The 19058-nt window shown below is 46.9% G+C and overlaps 1 protein-coding gene across 5 annotated transcripts in view; it reads right to left on the reverse strand.

The window, feature by feature from the left end:
• Window positions 1–12579: 12579 nt before the first annotated feature.
• The window catches only part of Paxip1 (PAX interacting (with transcription-activation domain) protein 1), a 51593-nt gene continuing 45114 nt past the window's right edge, over window positions 12580–19058 (reverse strand). For 4 of the 5 annotated variants that reach the window (XM_006535758.4, XM_030254708.1, XM_030254709.1 and 1 more), the window contains 3 exons: window positions 16921–17055; window positions 16757–16832; window positions 14546–16675 (listed from right to left, as the gene is read on the reverse strand). In XM_006535758.4, the coding sequence (XP_006535821.1) occupies window positions 16554–16675; window positions 16757–16832; window positions 16921–17055 (333 nt within the window). In that variant the 3' untranslated portion in view covers window positions 14546–16553. Of the gene's footprint in view, window positions 16676–16756; window positions 16833–16920; window positions 17056–19058 lie in introns of all 5 variants that reach the window. The other variant, NM_018878.3, reaches the window with a different exon arrangement.

Below are 19058 nucleotides of genomic sequence, written 5' to 3' on the forward strand. Positions count from 1 at the left end.
ACTCAGGTTTTTTTTTTTTTTTAAACTTTCCTCCATTGGCTCCTGTGTTAGTCAGGGTTTCTATTCCTGCACAAAACATCATGACCAAGAAACAAGTTGGGGAGGGAAGGGTATTTTCAGCTTATACTTCCACACTGCTGTTCATCACCAAAGGAAGTCAGGATTGGAACTCACACAGGGCAGTAACTTGGAGGCAGGAGTTGATGCAGAGGCCATGGAGGGGTACTCCTTACTGGCTTGCTCAGCCTGCTTTCTTATAGAACCCAGGACTACTCAGGGATGGCACCACTCACAATGGGACCTCCCCCCTTGATCACTAATTGAGAAAATGCCTTACACCTGGATCTCATGGAGGCATTTCCTCAAAGGAGGTTCCTTTCTCTGTGATAACTCTAGCTTGTGTCAAGTTGACACACAAAACCAGCCAGTACAGCTCCCATCAGAAATTGGGCAGGGCTTCAAGACATGTTTGTTGTTTTTGTTGTTTTGGTTTGGTTTGGTTTGGTTTGGTTTGGTTTGGTTTGGTTTGGTTTGGTTTGGAATCCCCCCTCTTTTGGAGTGGAAAGAGGATGTTTGACTATGTAGCTCTGGCTGGCCTGGAATTCAGTATGCAGACCAGGTTGTCCTCAAACTCAAAGAACCACCTGTGTCTTACTTAGGGATTTATATCTGTGAGCAGACACCATGACCAAGGAAACTCTTATAAGGACAACATTAATTGAGGCTGGCTTACAGGTTTAGAGGGTCAGTCCATTATCATCAAGGTGGGAGCATAGCAGTGTCCAGGCAGGCAGACATGGTACAGGAGGAGCTGAGAATTCTACATCTTCCTCTGAAGGCTTCTAGCAGAATACTTACTGGCTTCCAGGCAGCTAGGACAAGGGTCTTAAAGCCCACATCCACAGTGACACATCTACTCCAACAGGGCCATACCTCCAATTGTGCCACTCCCTGGGCCGAGAATATGCAAACCATTACAACCTGCCTCTTATACACCATCATGTCCAGCCTGCTCTGTTAATGAAAAGTGGAGTTTGCTTTTTATAATTAGCATGCATCACACATAATAATGGCTGCTGTGACATATATATATATATATGATACCTTTTGATCATGTTTACCTCTGCTCTCATCCTAGCCCACTCCTGCTGACCTTTCCTTTTCTCAAATATCCCTCCCCCAACCTTAATGCCTTTTTGGTAGTTGTGGTGGACCATTAAATCTGATTAGGGATGCTTACATGAGCAAAGGTGAGGGGTTATAAGCAACTTAGCAGTAACTACACCTCTGAAGAATATGTTTCCTGCTCCTCCAGCCACAGTCAGCACCAGTAGCTCCTTAGGGAGAGTAGGACTTTATATGCCCCTCCCACATCTATGACAGAATACTGACGGCACAGTCTTGTGCTGGTAACCACAGCTGCTGTGAGTTCCTAAGTGTGATAGTCATATCTTATCTAGAAAACAGCATTTCACAGCACTCTGGCCATCCTCTGTCTCTTCTAGTCCTTCCTTCCAGCTTGAATGATGTTTCTGCACCCTGGCATGGGTGACATAGAGATCTCATCTAAAAATGAGCACACAGCAGTCTCTTACTCTCAGGACTTTGCTCCATTATGATGCCCGCTGCAAAAGAACCTCCTTCGAGCAACGCATCAGCAAACTGACTTATGGGCATCATCACAAATAGTTAAAAGGTAATTGCAGGCACACAGCATATCCATTTAGCTAAACAGCAATAGTAGCTTCCCAGCAGGGCCTCTGCCCTCCCCAGCTATGATGTTTGACCAGGTTTACCGTACATGAGTTCCCTCCAGTAGAGCCAGCCTCAGAACCAATCAGAAAATGGTTGGTCACCCCCATAACAATCATGCCACTGTTACATGCCACTGTTACACCAGTGGGCATATCTGCCCTGGCTGCTTGCTGTGGACACTATGTCTGTCCGCTCTTTGCCAGCAGATGGCTGCAAAAAGAGAAGCCCAGACCTGCTGGGTCTCTCCGGGGCTGAGCGGAATACTGAGTGTCAGTGACCTGAGAAGAACCACCCTGGGTCGGGAGTCTTGTTGAAGCAGGAACTCACTTTAATGTGGCAGCAATTTGCTTATATAGACAGGGCAAGGAGGTGGGAATATGGTGTATGGGGGGGAGATGACATATGGGGTGGTGTGAGATGACAAGGGATATGGTGTGACTCCATGGGGCCGCGCTAGCTAGGCAGCAGTGATCTCACCTAGGCCGTGCTGAGTCCGTCTCAAGCAGAGGCAAATGGCTATTCCCAAACGATCCAGGCTCAGCTTTGTCTTCAAGGCCCAAACCAAGGCCAAATAGGGTCCGACATATGTCACAGCTGGAAAGATGGCTGATGACCTGCCCCCTGGCAGCCAGGCTGCCATCTCAGTTCTAGCTCTACTTTTTCTGTGCCCAGAAACCAAACTGTGTAGTGTCTTTAGCAAAACATATTTGAAATACTCATTGATCCCCAAAATTGATGTGGGAAGAGTTCTGAATACATCAAGTAAAACCCATATAAGCTGGGGGCTGAGAATGGTGGCTCTCAGCACTTGAAAGAGAGAGAATGGAGTTCAAGGTACTTCTTAACTACATAACAAGTTCAAGGACACAGGGAAAACAAGAAAAGAAAAAATGGAGAAAGGATGGGGAGGAGGGTGGGGAGAATGAGGAGGATAAAGAGGGGCTGGAGAGATGGTTAAGACCACTAGCTGTTCTACAGCAAGACCAGGGTTTGATTCCCAGCACCCACATGGTAGCTCACAAACATCTGAACTGCAGTTCAGGATCTAACACCCTCTTCTGGCCTGTGTGGGCACCAGGTGTGTATATGTTTCACGTACATACATGCAGGCAAGACACCTACACAGATACAAATAAATTTAAAGAAAGAAGTGAAAAGAAAGGACTAGAGGGAAGAGAGGAGGAAGGGAGGAAGGGAGGGAGGAAAGGAAGAGGGGAGGAAGGAAGAGAGGGAGGAAGGGGAGGAAGGAGGAAAGGGAGAAGAGGAAGAGGAGGGGAGGAGAGGAGAGAAACAGAGCACACTGGTGGCAGCTGGATTGAGAGTTGTTGTAAAGTTAAAGAAACAGAAAAACAGCAGGGGCTGCACAGAAAACCTCTGTTAGCCTGGAGCTGCTGATGTGCAGAGACATAGAGTTTGTTTGTGTCCTGACAGGTCCTCAAGGAGCCAGGACTACAGTCAGGCACTGTGGCCTTGAGGGCACCTCACTTTCGGGCACTACGGGTCAAGTGTTTCTTGTTTACTGCTGTGGCAAATGTGGAGGCCTTGGGTTTGGAGTGCTGCCATGGAATGGGAGCCAGAAAAAGGACACCCAAGGAGACTGACAGTCCCCGTGTTCAGATTCAACAGGAAGAAGACATTTAAACACAGACACTGTAATGGGATTCTGGCCACCTTCTGGGCGATGAGGCTTAGATAAGTTATTTAGAGGAACTGGGGTTGTCTCCAGCTGGGAAGCAGAAATTTTAATACTCAAAACTGGGCTATGGCTGTGGGCCGTGGCTATGAGTTGAATTCTGAGTCATCTGAGTGTTACCTGTCATCAAACATCCTGTGGTGATCTCCTGAAGCACCCATGGGGGAGGGGGGGCTGAGACCCAGGGGCAAGACCCATGGGATCCCAACTCCCTGAAATACAGCTATTCATACCAGTACCACAGGCAATTGTGCAGGGTGTTGTTCCCACAATAGGTACCCAGAGCCTGATGCTGTGAGCCCAGAAAGGTCAAGGAGCAGACTTAGAGCAAAACAGGCAGACTTCTACAAACCATGACTTCTAAAAGCATGAGGACGGCTGGGTGGGGTGCTGTCGGGGGAGCCCTGGAGAAGGTAACATTTAAGTCAAGGCTGAGACCAAGTAGGCAGTGAAATGACCCAGGAAGTGGGCGACTGCACAGGAGCCCCCTGCCTAAGAGCCCCAGTGTTGTCAGGGTAATGAGGAATACACTGGGGTACAGGAGGTATCAAGGCCTGGCATTGCTGCTGAAGAGCAGCTCTGCCCATCTCAGCACAACTGTGCTGTCTCCTGCCCTACTTCTCTCCTTGCTGCCCCCAGGGAGTCTGAAATCATGCACATCTCTACCTTACTGGCTCAGTCACTGTGCCAAGGCATTGGACAGGATCCCTATTGTCAGCTCCCAAGAATTTTTCTGGGATCCTCACATATTGTGAGGGCCCTTACCACACTGGAGTGTAATCATGAGGCCAGCCATGATGGAAGAGAGTGTTCAGAGAAGGCAAGAGCTCTACAGTTCCTGTGGACACCCTCCCCTCCCCTGCCCTCCCCTCCCCTCTCTCCCCCTTGGTCTGGCTCTTCCCACTTAATCTGGGTAACTGGTCTTGTGAGAACATGCCCATGGTCCTAGCCTGATTTCCAGGTGGCTAGGAGGCAGCTAGATGAGGAATGAACTTGAGCAGGTGCTCCCCAGCTCCATGGTGCTGTGTGAGGGCTGCAGTTGCCATAACCAGCTTGATGCCATCACAGAGACTCTGAGCTGGAGACACACAGGAACCGAGTGGATCTCTGACACTCTGAAACTAGATCACAAATAGACATTGTTCTGAACTGACAAGTGTTTACTCCATCATTGACACTCACCTCCTCCCCAGTGCAGGAGGCCAGACCTGAGCTGCTTCGTGGGACCCAGGGATTCCCTTGACCTCGTCACAAGACACCAGAGGTCTCACCTATGCAAACCCTCTATGACTGGGCCTTCTGGGTAGACAGTGGAGGAAGTTCTATGGCTACCTGCAGGCCTTTCTGCTCCCTGTGGCTCTGGCTTGCCCTTCAATTTCTTCTGTGTCAGCCAGAGTCACACAAACCAGCAAAGGCCTTGACATTCAGTTTTCTATGGCTAAATGTGCCTTAATGGCAGGCAGGGCTGGCTTCATATCAGATAATAGAATCTCACAGCTCTGGTACTGATCTGACAGCTGCTAGCAGCTACAGAGCCAGAGAAATGGCAGCCAGGCCCCCTCTATGTCTTCAGTGTAAAGTCAAGACATGAATTCCCAAGGTCGCCTGCCCTGACAAGCTATAGCTCAGCTCGCTGTGATGTGTCATGCTTGCTAACTGGTATTTCTCCAGCCAGACTGAATTCTTCGTGTTTCCCAGAAACTGTGTCACACATGACTGTCTCAGAGAAAGAAGTGACCGCAGCAAGCTAGCTGCTCTGTTCCACTTGTGTCTCAGACCCTATAAATAACACATCAGATGTCACTAACTCCCTAACTGCATGGGGTGGGGGAGCCTCATGTTATGTTTTATAAAATGGCGGTGAGGCAGAAGGGAACACCTGGGAGGGCCACTGAGAACCAGCCATAAGACAGGCTTATTATAAAAGAGTATATTTGCAGTAAAGGGACCTGGTGAAGGGGGTAGAGGCAGAGAAAGGAGGGAGACAGAGAAGAGAAGGAGAGAGAGAGAGAGAGAGAGAGAGAGAGAGAGAGAGAGAGAGAGAGAGAGACTTCTTATATGTGAGCCAAGCTAGTACGTGGCTGTTGCTAGGTAACTGTTGGGTGGAGCCTAGAGAAAATACTAACACCCCATGGTTACTTATCATTTTGTTTGAGTAGAGACCCCATCTAATCCATCCTGAACCAGGAAACAACCAGAGGAGATGGAGCCATACTTGTGGACACACAGTAAGCCGCTGAGGACCACTAGTGTCACACAGGACAGTCGGCAGGACCTTAGCCAGCTCTCACAGTAGGCAGAGCCACCAGAAGTCTGTTTATCAATGAAATTCCCTTCACGTGTTCTGTCTATAAAACACCCCTGGGCTTTGAGAGCAGGGGTATGCTATCAGCGGAGTGCACAGGCAATCAGCAGAACAATCTCCACCCAAGAAAGCTAATAGTCTATGAACCCACACCTTATCCCGCCACGGGATGACATAGACCATGCCAGCACCTGCCCTGGGAGTTTGCTCATTGGTACAAAGTGCCTTCCAGAAAAACCCTAATATGAGACCAGTGAGATGTCTCAGCAGATAAAGGCACCTGCTGTCTGTCAAGCCTGATGACATGACTTCGATCTCCTGGACTCCCCATATGTATACATACTACATAAACAAGCAAAGCCACCCACACAGGTGGGTGTTGATGACAGGACAGCCTGACAGAAGGGTCTGGAGGGTTGGGTCTGCTTTGTATCACTGCTTCACTCTCTTAGGCCTTCTGTCCACACCCTCTGGGAAGGCTGCTCTACAGGAACCTCTCTTAGGTGGAAAGCCCAGTGTCACAGTAGGGGCTTTAAGTGAAGTATCAGTGGGTGGTGAATCTGGCCTCCCCACCCCTGGGTATCAGCCACATGCTTGAGCATCTCTCTGTCTTATCTTTATGATGACATCTGATCATGGTATCCATCTTGATGTTACCCAGGGTAAAATTGGAGACTTGAAAAGCAGAGGGACTGACAGCAAAGTGGGGTCAGGAGAAGCATCTAGAGACAATTCCCATTATTCCAAAATGAGGAAAGTGCCTAAGGTACCTAAGGTCAGAGGGTCACTTCCTACCTGCACTGGGCCCCTGTACCATTCCTGGGAGTCGCCTGGACCAAGCCCTAAGCCAAATCCCCAGCTCTCCTGTACAGCAGGGTGCCACACCCACTCCAGTGAAGTCTGCGTGACAGGCCCAAAAGCTTGGATGCAGTCCTGAGGCAAAAAGTTTCATGGAAACTTAGTCTCCTGGAGCCTTGGTATCCCATAGCATGAATGCTCCAGATTTGTCCTTGCAATAGTCGGTATTGTATTATAGGTAATGCTACTCATTCAGACGAAATGCCTCCAGTGTTGATAGACAGTGAAAGAAATCAGACACTGCAGTTTACTGGGTAAGAGCTAGAAATCTCAGGACAAGTTCTACAAAGCAAACTTAGAATTATAGCCGAGTCACTTCCATATGCAGGAATTTACAATGGCCTGGGAAGAAGGAGGGTTGTGGTTTAAGGAGGAATATTGCATTATTCATGAAAAGGCCAGCAAGAGCAGAATCCCCTGGTTCAAGCTTTCACAAGGCTCAGAGGAATAGCATAAATTGTGACTAGGGTATGAAATCTTCACCTGGCTCCCTAATGGCTGACTTTAGAAAGGGCTGCCTTTTATCTCAGTTTTAACCACTGCCTAGTTCCTGCTGATCTTTATGCATGCATTTTTGTTTTGTGTCAGATAACTTCAATGTACCTTGGCTGATGTGTCACCTAACTTCTTTGTTTTCTTCTGTAATATAAGTCTGATGCTCTCTTTGAGAAATTACATTCAGATACAGCACTCTCTCTATGTCAGTGTCTGTTTGTCACTTTCCACCGACTCCTTGCTCACCTGAACACCAAAGCCCTGGTTCCCCTTGGGTTGAGAGACAGACTGAGTCCAGTCCATGGCAGCAGGGCCCCACTGCATTTTCTTGATGTCTGGAACCACTAGGCCACAAGTACCCAAGAAGCCATTTACCCAATCCTGCCTATCTCCCTCCACAAGCCATGCACCATATTCTAGACCACCTGGGAAGGAAACAACCTGGAAAACACATTTCCCAGTTGTCCAGCCTATTGTTCTCCCTCCTTCCTCGGGCCATTCCAAGGCTCTAGATACCCAGTCCTCCATGCAGAGCCAAAGGTTGTCCTGGGATAGGGTGGATATTCATGATAATCTGGAGAGCCTGATGCTGGGTTCAGCAGTTGGGCAGAGCTACATAATCTTGCTGAAGTTTCATGGAAAGATGAGATCTTTATCAAATATCAAAGCCAAGTTCCTCTTTGGCAGATGGTAATAAGAAGTGAGTGGCTGGGCTGGAGTGAGGGCTTAGCTGTTATGAGCACTCAAAGCTCTTAACAAAGGATTTGAGTTCAGTTCCCACACCCTACATGTTAGTTGTGGTGGCTTGGATGAAGATGACACCTATAGGCACATATATTTGCATGCTTAGTCCCCAGTTGATGAACTGTTTGGGAGGAAGTATGTCACTTGGGAATGGGTTTTGAGGTGTCAAAAGCCAACAACCAGCCCCAGCACCCCCATACTGCTCTTTCTCTTCCTTTCTCCCCCTTTTGGTATAGAGTACTCAAGGCCTGAAGCCTCGGCATGCATGGGGGCTCAGTAATTGTGCTGGTTAACTTTATGCCATTTAACACAGGCTAGAGTCATTCAAGAGGAGAAAACCTCAACTGAGAAAAATGGCTCCATAAGATTAGGCTGTGTGTGAGCCTGTAGAGCATTTTCTTAATTAGAAATTTACGAAGGGTCTGGAGAGATGACTCAGCAGTTAAGAGCACTGACTGCTCTTCCCAAGGTCCTGAGTTCAATTCCCAGCATCCACATGGTGGCTCACAACCATCTGTAATGGGATCTGATGCCCTCTTCTGGTGTGTCTGAAGACAGCGACAGTGTATTCATATAAATAAAATAAATATTTAAAAAAAAAAGAAATTTATAGAGGCAGGTCCAGCCCATTGTGGGAGGGGCTGACCTAGGCTGATGATCATGGTTCTATGAGAAAGCAGGCTGAGCAAGCTATGGAGACCTTGTCAATAAGCAGCACCTCTCCATGGACTATGCATCAGCTCCTGCCTCCAGTTCTTGCCCTGTTTAAGTTCCTGACCTGACCTCCTTCACTGATGAGCTGTGATGTGGAAGTGTAAGCCAGATAAGCCCTTTTCTTTCCCAACTTGCTTTTGCTCCTGGCATTTCATCACAGTGATTGTTACCTGTTGGGAACATAAAGGTCTTTTTGCCCACAGATCTCTAAGGGAACTAGGAATGTTAATCATGCAGGGGTGTTCCCTTAATAGAGGGGATAAAATGCTTGTTTCCTGCCTGGAAGGCTGGGAGTGGATTTTGTTAACACCCTGGTGACCTTTTTGCTGTCTTTGGATGCAGACCTTTTCCAGAATGTTTATCCTAGACTCTTCCCCCCTAAACCTTTATCTTCTCACATTTAGTAGAATCCATCCTTAGGGGAGATGCCAAAAGTACTTTGTGGCTCACTGATTTCTATGCTGTCAGAGACCACACTATATTCTAGGCCTTTTAGCTATAGAACCCATCCTCATGTTCATGTTTACTCTTTAAAGGAGTTTCTATGTAGTCACACCTAAGCTCTACTGTGTACCCAGAATGGGAGTGATAATCATTGCCCAGAAACTTCTTCCCAAATTGTACTGTTTTAAATATGCTGACAATAACTGCCTGGCATCACACTCTCCAAGCTGATCCAGGATAACGGAGGCAGTCTGAAGAGTTTCCTTTCTGGACACCTGCAGACTCCCAGTCCTATGTAACCCAAGTTAAGACAATGACTGTCAGGCCCTGGAGTTGAGAGGAGAAAATCAACACTACTCTGTCAATTTGGGCACTTCATCAGGGAGGCTCCCATTTCAAATGAACTCTATCTCAGGCCCTGGGTGGAGTGGGTCTGTATATGACCTGAAGAAGGGAAGGGCTCATCACTAGGTCCTGGTCACAGTAGCCTGGGAAGATACTGCCCATCACAGGGAACCCTGAGTCATCAGATGCGTGTGAGTCCCATTCTGCTCCATATCCTGCAAGGTGACCAGCCATGCCTTCTCACCATGTTTACTGGTCTTAGCATCCAAGGAAGGGACCCACCATGGCACTGTAGCCTCTGCTACAGAGAAGGCCTGGAAATGCTGACTTCTGGATCCTGAGATGGGGATCAAGTAGCTAGGAGCAGATTGGCCTTCACAGGCAGAGGGCAAAGCTCTGAGGGTCTGTGAATGCTGCCTATAGGCAGCTAATCAGGACCACAGAGAGCACCTGGTTTTGGTCAGGCCCTGGGAGCTGTCCAGCACGGATACTGGTAAAGCTGAGGATGGTGGAGCTGTTCAAACTGTCATGAGATTGGCCAGCAGGTGGCAACAAAGGCCACATTCTGGTCTGGGTCTCACAGGTGGGTTTGAAGCAGGCAGTGATGGTCCCAGGACAAGGACATCTAGTTTTCAGAAGCCACCAACCCCCACGTGGCAGTGCTACTGCACCCAGACGGACACACACACACACACACACACACTTTTCTTTGCTAAAGCAGGGACCAGGGAGAAAAAGATAGTTCTCAGGCAAGCCTTACTGGACAGGATCTGATGTCCAGGGCATGCCCCCAAGGGCAGCAACTTTCTGATTAGGTTAAAACACAGTGCTGTGGCCCTGACATGTCCATCTTAGGAGGTCACTGGGATGCCCCGATATGTCAGGATTTGGGACCCTGTACTGACTTATCTGCACTTGAGATCTGCCTGGCCAGTACCTGCTCCAGGTCCAAGTTGTGGCAGGAAACTGAAGAGGCCAAGGCCTCACCTGGACACCAGGAGAATGGGTCCTCAAGGGTAGCAGTTGGGGCAGAAAGGTGGCCATGTCTGCCTAATCTCTTGTCTATCATAGTAAAGTACAGCATGTCTGGACTAAGCCTGTGGGAAGCTGTTGCTCACAGTGCAGGAGGCTCAAGTCTAAGGTCAAAGTGCGACCTGTGATTCCAATTCCTGGCTTGTATCAGCCGTCCCCCTGTTCTATTACATGGCTATCTTTCCATATGCTATCTTCTCTTCTTGAGGCCCCAGTTAGAGCACATGTGTAGCACTCAGGAAACAAAAAAAAAAAAAAAAAAAAAGGATGTTCAGGAGTTCAAAGCCAGCCTTGTCTGCATAGCTAGAAAGTGGAAAGATGCTATAGGAAAAGCAAAAACAAAGGATAGAACCAGACTAAAATAAACTAGGCCCCATACAACCCAGTTACCAAAACTCCCTTGCTGACTACAGTCCCCATCTAAGGAGCTGGGTGAGGACTCAGCACAGAGTGTGTTAGCCATGTGGAGGTTCAGGATTGGCCCAGCCACTGGGCTAGTTTAAAACATAAAGGGTGTGTGTGTGTCTTTTCATTCATGAATCTAGTGTTCTTGGGCAATGCAGAGGCATGCACACATCTGCCAGAAACATAGAGCAGACTTTAACAATTTTACCCACATCCTTCTGTTACTCCTGGGAACTGTTAACAGTGAAGGCAGTGGCTTGAAATAAAAACCCCATTCTCTTACATTTCTGTAATCAGAAGGCTGGGTCTTACTAGACAGAAACTAAGAGGTCATCCCTCAGCATGGTAATGCATGCCTTTAACTCTCTAGCACTTGGGAAGCTGGAGTAAGAGGATCACAAGCTTGAGGCCAACCTGGGCTACACAGTTGAGTTCCTGTCTTAAAAGAAACAAAAACAACAAAAGAAACCGCAGAGGTCCACAGTCTGCAGAGATGCCAGGGGACAATTGTCTTCTGTTTACTCTGGCCACCATTCCTCAAACTTGTAGATCCTCATACTCCAGCTGCCTGCCTCTGCTGTGTGCCACCTCTGTGGGGTGAAGGTGTTGTGTGGCTCTCAGTACAGCATCCAGATATTAACACAGGCTAAACCCTCTCTTCTCATCTCTTGGGCCCCTTTCTCAGGGCATATGGGGTTCTACTGGATCACCTGATTAGCCCAGAATAAACTCACCACTTCAAGGACTTAGCCTTCACTCTGCCCATGTGTCCATATGCCACTGATAGCATGTGGCAGTCATCAATTCTATGAATAAACCAGACATTCCTTCAAACTAGTCTTCCTCCCATAGAGCATCAAGCCTCTCTCGTAGGCTTTTCCAAAGCAGACAAGAAACCAGATTACAACAGGCAAGCCCAAAAGGCAACCATAAGCCTGCCAGGGTCCATGACAGCCTACCAGAAAGGGCACAGAAAACAAGCAGCAGGAAAGTGGGGGGAAAGGTGCACACGACTCAGTACCTAGAAAAGCCTGACACATAGGAACTGAGCATTCTGATTTAGGATTAGCCAGAGGCAGAAGAGTGGCTGGCAAGGGTGGACAGGGTGTGTCGCAAGTGAGATTTGACTCAAGGACACAACTCGTGTTTTCTTTCTAGCCTGACTACACAAGCACAACCTTATTTCGAGGAAACTGCTCATCAACTAACCAGGGGGAAGACTGGTGTGGACGATCAAAATCCTGCTAAAACAGATGGAGGGGAGGCAGCTGTTGGCAGTGGGCGAGTGTACACTGGGAACAGGTCTGCAGTACAGTGAGCAAGGACAAGAAGCAAGCAAACAGGAGAGCTGGGGATGTGATTGCTGGGGTGTTTGCTGGCCATGCATCAAGTCCTGCGGTCAATCCCTAGGACCACAGAGCGCTGGCAAGTAAGAGACATTGACGCAGCTCTAGCATCAGATGGAGGCAGGGAGGACCAGACTCGGGATTATCCTCTGGGGCAGAGCAAGCCTGAGGCCAGCCTGTAAGATAAAGAAGTAAAAGAAGGGACGGCCTGAGTTTCCTCTCTGGGACCCACAGAGCAGAAGAGCCAGCTCCTCCATCATCTCCAGGTTGCCCCAGCGTGTACATGTGCTCTGGCACACAGTCACTTTCTTTGACCTGTTTTTGAGAAAAACAAGAGTTGAAGCTGCTTGTGTCTATGGCACCAGGGACACAGCAGCCATTGTGAAGCATGAGAAGGGGTCTGAACCTGGGGTGGGGGACAGAAATTGTGAGAACAGGCTCACTTTAGACTCTCAGCATCAGGACTTTAATACTGATTTTTTTTTTTTATTATTACACAAATGCTTTGTGGAGTGAAACAGCACTCTCAGAAGGTGCCCAGGACAGATACCTTCTGATGAACTGTGTTCCAATTTCCAGTAAAAATGTTTAAAGGAAGCAAGCTGTGCAGCTTCTACTAGAAACTTTCCTATGCAACTTAAGCACTTTGTTGAAAACCCACTGATGGTGTGTGGTGATGGTTCCTGACACTCCAGACTCCAAGACTAAAGACTACCAGATCTTTAAAGACTATCAAAGAGTGCCAAGGCACTCTTTCCTCCCAAACCAAACCAAAACCGCACAGGTCACTCCCCTTTAACTTCAGGAAACAATGAAACCATTCTGTAATGGTTTGAACACACCCCCTGAGTCCTGCCACTAACCTTCCACCTACTACCTCTGGCCAGTGTTGCAAATCACAGGACTACAAGTGATGTATTCATGATGACTGTTCACCATCAAACGTAACCAGCTGAGCACTAACATGTACCTAGGGGTCAGAGACTGAAACTTTGATGTTATAAAACATTAATTAAAAACAGATACAATTACCAGAAAAGAGTTAACTGTATTTTAAACAATGTGGGCAAAATATAATTATTTACTTTTTGAGACAGGATCTCACCCATGTAGCCCTGGATAGCCCAGGGTCTGCCATGTAGAACACTGTATCTCAGCATTCGACTGTTGGCACTCCAGATGTGCACCATTTTTGAAACCACCACCTTTCTGATTTACTTCATAACCAGCATTTGTTTGTCACCTTGCCCTCCCAGCCAACCTCGGGTGGAACAGCTGTGTAAGCTGTGGTTCTGGACAGCTCCTCAAGTTGCATTTCTTGGCAGCTTACAGAAGATGCTAATTGAAAGGTTAATCAAGGGCTGGAAGAGCGCTGACTGCTCTTCCAGAGGTCCTGAGTTCAATTCCCAGCAACCACATGGTGGCTCATTACCATCTGTAATGGAATTGGAATTGGATGCCCTCTTCTGGAGTGTCTGAAGACAGCAACAGAGTACTCATACACATAAATAAAAAAAAAAATCAAGCTGGGCGTGGTGGCCCACGCCTTTAATCCCAGCACTTGAGAGGCAGAGGCAGGTGGATTTCTGAGTTCGAGGCCAGCCTGGTCTACAAAGTGAGTTCCAGGACAGCCAGAGCTACACAGAGAAACCCTGTCTCGAAAAACCAGAAAAAAAAAAAAATCAGTCATATCTCTCTTAAAGAAACATCCTGTCTCCTGCACAGGTAACAGATGTGTGACATTCCACAGAGAAGGCTATTGAATCTACATCCACTTTGTTCTAGGATCAAGGACACAGGATGGCATGTGGCATGCTGGCAAATCCGACTGTCCCCACGTACAGAGCTCTTCTTCTGCTCACCCCAATTTCCACATTTGGAAGTATTTCATAGTGACAACTTCAACCAGATAAAGGCCAGCTCTGTAGGAAGTCTCTCAGGTTGCTTAGACAGCCTCTCCAAAGCAGCCTGTGAAGACACACCTGCCACAAGGAATGTCCAACAGAAGGATGTTTCTGCAGATAGTAACAGTCCTATGCAAAGTCACCAGAGATCAGGGCTAGCCAGGAAACATGTAGGCAAAAGACACCGGGCCTTCCCGTAGAACAGAGCACTGTCCCCACCATGCTTTGGAGTACAACATCAGTACAGTAGGGTAGGCTCTGCCCAGGCTGGGAACAGGCTCACAGTTTGCATTTAGTGGCTGTCCAGGCTTCCAGTCCACCTGTCTGGAGCCCCCTTGCCATATCAGTAAGAGGTGACTATTTATGAAATACTATCAAAACTTATTTCTCCAGGAGAAAAGTTACTTCAAAAATACTCTGCTGTGAAATTTATCAAAATGCTATCCAGCTTGTTGAAAATCATTTATGTTATGCAAAGAATATGAAATTTTAAATAATCACCCAATTCTAAGTTCAAAAGTACATTTATTTAACTGTGAGCAAGTTATCAATATAAAAGAAAAGTGTAAGAAATAAAAATAATCAAAGTACAAAACATTTCATATCTTTAACAGCCATAATTTAGACAGCAAAGTCTTATTTACATCATTTTTATTTGTAGATGAAATTTCACACAGCTTTCTGAAAACACATTAAAAACCTGGCAAATTAATCAGAAGACTTAATGTGGGCTCTTAGGCATATAATACAAAACATAATTTATGTTTCCTAGAATAAGATCACACATCTTAACACGATGCAGTCAGTATTACATCTGTCTTCCTGGTCGAGGTCTCTCCCTAAGGCAGAGCTGGAAAACAAGCCCTCTGCGGGGAGGGAGTCCTGGTTCATGCTGCCAGCAGCTACCCTTGTGCTCCAGGCTCCAGGCTAGCAGCAGCAAGAGGCCATCAGTTAAATTTATATGTGGCCTCATTGAGGAAAATGGTTTTCACACACAAGGTAGCAGGGCCACATTAGGCCAGAGTCCCCCCATGTAGTTCTAGAGACCACCTCCTTCTGTATTCAAGCTATCTTGTCCTGTTGCAAACTCCAACACCCATGGCATAGGCTCTCTATCTGCCACATGGGTGGCTGAGTGGAGGCACCCTGCTTAGGTCATAGCTAAAGCCTAATCCAAGCACATTACATTCCTGGTTTCCTGTCCCCAAAGCCACCACAAAAACATGTCCTTAAGAGAGCTGTCACCCTAAGTGTCTTATGTGGGCAACATTGAGAGCAGCAGTGATCTTCAAAATTCTTAAAACTGCAAACCATTAAATACCTCATGTTGTGGTGAGCCTCAACCACCAAATTATTTTCATTGCTACTTTATAACTGTAATTTTTACTAGTGTTATGAATTGTAATGTAAATATCTGATATGCAATTCCTGTGAAAGGTTCATTTGACCCTAAAGGAGTTGACACCCACAGGTTGAGAACCACTGGGCAATAGGCATGGGCAGGTCTTCAGTTGACCAATGTAACCTGAGAAGCAGCTCTACCATGTTCTCAAGTGCAAGCAGTGTTAAGAAGAAGTCTGGAGAAGCCTGGAGAAGTCATCAGAGGATGTGCTGTATAAAGACCAGATGCTACAGCACACCTGCCTCCTGTCACTGTCCAGCTCAGTCTGCTTGGAGGAAGATCCCTGCCAGGGACTCCTGCTAGCTCCTACGGCCACCAAGCTATGTCATCTAGCTCTGTTTACTGAGCTCTCGGGGCTAAGAGGAAGTGTTTGGTAAATGCACTCAGCTGGGTGACACCACACAGATGGAGGACCAATAATGACATCACTCTAATCTGGGGGCTTTTCACACATTAAAGTAACCACCTCAGCTGGGCACAGTGGCTCATGCCTGAAATCCTGGCACTCAAGGTGATCCCTATGAAGTCAGCCCAGGCCACAGGGTGCCAGGCCAGCATGCAATAAAGTAAAACCTCCTCTCAAGTATCTGTGCCCTGGGCTGGAGAGATGGCTCAGTGGTTAAGAGCACTGACTGCTCTTCCAGAGGTCTGGAGTTCAATTCCCAGCAACCACATGGTGGCTCACAACCATCTGTAACAAGATTTGATGCCCTCTTCTGGTGTGTCTTAAGACAGCAACAGTGTTCTCATACATATAAATAAAATAAATCTTAAAAAAAAAAGAAAAACAAAATCTGAGTCCTTCTAAAACTAATAGCTGAGATTTAGTGATACAGACTGTAAACTGACAGGCTTCCTCCCTGGGAGCCTGAAAAACCTTAGCTGTTCAACACAGACCCAGCCACATCTGTACCTTAACTATAATGCCATATCAAGCTGTGTCACTTCCCACCTCATGGCTGTGGAGGGTGGAATAGCCCTCAGGCATAGACTCCCATCTTTTTCTATGGGGTCAAACTGTAAAATCCTTCAACACCTATGTAAGCTAAATAGGCAGGTCACCTGTAATAGCAAGGAAAAAGTCTGGAGACCAGAACCATGATGCCCCTTTTTAACTTGCAAATGCGCCTTCAGCCTCACCTGTCCCTGCAATGCGCCTTCGTAAAGGATATGATTCATAGTCCAGTGTCTGTGTGAGTACTCCAGTCAGGACAAACTCCGCATTGTGAACATCTGAAGGAACAGAACCAAAACTGTTAGGACAAGGCCACTGAGAACACTCACAGGTCAGTGTAGAGGTGCACGGAGCCATACCTATTCCCCTGGCAAAGTACTCGCGACATAAGTGCAGGTCGTTCTCACAGGATATTAAAATGATCTCTGAAAGACTCTAGGGAAAGAGAGAATGAGCTCTGAGTGAGGGCGAGGGAGAAGCACCCACAAGGCACAGCACTGGCGTCTCGGGGCTCTGCTCTCACCTTATTCTGCTTGTGCTCCATGAGCTTCCGGAAGGACGGCTGCTTGGCTAGCACCTTTCCCCCTGCACACTCTACAATTGCCTTCATAGTTGCAAGGCTTGGGCAGATGCCAGGGGTGATATAGAAATACTTTGTCTAGAAGTAAACAGAAACATATCTTTTAAATGTTTTTAATTGCATGCAACTTTTCATAAAGCTTTCTTGGGGCTTTGTTTTTTCCAACAGGTTGTCTGTGTAGCTCTAGAATTTCTATATAGAGCAGGCTGGCCATGAAATCCCAGATCTGTCTGACTCTTATCTCAAAATTAAAGTAGAGAACACCTGCTCTACTGAGATTTTATTACAAGATATCTTAATTTTCTAGAACTATGAAGGTTAAGTTCCCCACTAGCTCCCTATCTTCTGCACCCCCACCCCCACAGGGGGGTTAGCTCACAGAGGGGGTTAACTCACAGAAAGCGTCAATCCACAGAGGGGGTTAGCTCAGAGGGGGTTAGCCCACAGAAGGGGCCAGTCCACAGAGGGGGTTAGCTCACAGAGAGGGTTAGCCCACAGAGGGGTTAGCTCACAAAGGGAGTTAGCTCACAGAGTGGGTTAGCCCACAGAAGGGGTTAGCTCACAGAGGGGTTAGTCCACAGAGTGGTTAGCTCACAGAGGGGTTAGCTCACAGAGAGGGTTAGCTCACAGAGGGGGTTAGCCCACAGAGAGGGTTAGCTCACAGAGTGGTTAGCCCACAGAGGGGTTAGCTCACAGAGAGGGTTAGCTCACAGAGGGGTTAGCTCACAGAGGGGTTAGCCCACAGAGAGGGTTAGCTCACAGAGGGGTTAGTTGAACATTTCCCACATGGACCACATGGCCTGTGGTCAGGAAAAATAACTACATTTAGATGCCGTGGTCATTCTGAACACATTTATAACTCAAGAGTCTGAAAAGACATTGGTGTTGCAATAAGGACAAAAAATCAAAACACTTTCCTTGATGTCACTTAACCAAAAGGTTCAGAATTTCAACTCTCTCCCTGTGTCTTCCATCCTCTCCTTTCTATTGTATAAATCTGAATCTGTGCCTGCCTGAAGGGTATCTTGGAAATCTGTCCCTGTCCCCGAGTCTGCTTCTGTCCCTCACAAAGGGTTTTCCTCTCCTCTTTATTGAGCAGCATTAAAAAAAAAAAAAAAAAAAAAAAAACCATCATATACAGAAGGAACAATGATTTCACAGAAATCTTTAGCTGACTCCAACCAATGCCCAATGATCCAGGCAACAGACAGTATTGCTAACATGACTATAGATCAAGCAGTATCCAAATGGTATGTTCAACATTAATGATGGATATTTGTTTCTAAGATAGCTTCCAGCCCATCTGCTGTTTCCAGCAAAGATGATCAGAACACACGTTGAAGCACACAGCTATCACTCTTAGGTCAGGGACACAGAAGAGTACATAATTTAAGTATAGCTATTTAATAGCTTGGGTTGTAAAAGGTGATTACAAGGGAAATCCAAGGCAAGTAAGGTAGATGATACATTGTTTCTTAAAGGCAGGTTAAACAAAATTCTTACATTGGGGGAGAGAATATGCTCTTGTTTCTACAGGAAAAGAAAAACTATGGATTCCATCCAAATTAATAAAAAATCAGATTTGATAGAAGAAGACATCCCCCGCCCCCCAAAGAAAGATCTTAGCTACAGACAGAAAGAAAGAAATCAAGAAGACCAATAGAACAGGTAACAACATCATTTGCTGATTCCTCTACATAGGAACAGCTCTGAACCTGGCTGAGACATAAAGATGTCTCTAACCGGAACTTCAGCTATATATGCATCGCCCATGGACCTTGAGTCCTCAAACTGTTAGGCTAAGAAATACAATAGTCAGTCAAACTCATGGTCATATTGGGTACCAGTTTAGTTAATTACAATAAAATTTTTCAAAGTTATTCAGTATGGTGGTTTGTACATGCTTAGCCCAGGGAGTGGCACTATTAGGAGGTGTGGCTTCTTGGAAGAAGTATGTCACTGTGAGAATGGGCTTTGAGACCTTCCTCCTAGTTGCCTCAGGAGCCAGCCTTGTACTGTTTCACTTTGAAACAAGATGTAGATTTTTCAGCTCCTCTTGCTCCATGCCTGCCTGCATGCTG

The sequence above is a fragment of the Mus musculus genome, chromosome 5 (genome assembly GCF_000001635.26).
Source record: "Mus musculus strain C57BL/6J chromosome 5, GRCm38.p6 C57BL/6J".
Taxonomy (NCBI): domain Eukaryota; kingdom Metazoa; phylum Chordata; class Mammalia; order Rodentia; family Muridae; genus Mus; species Mus musculus.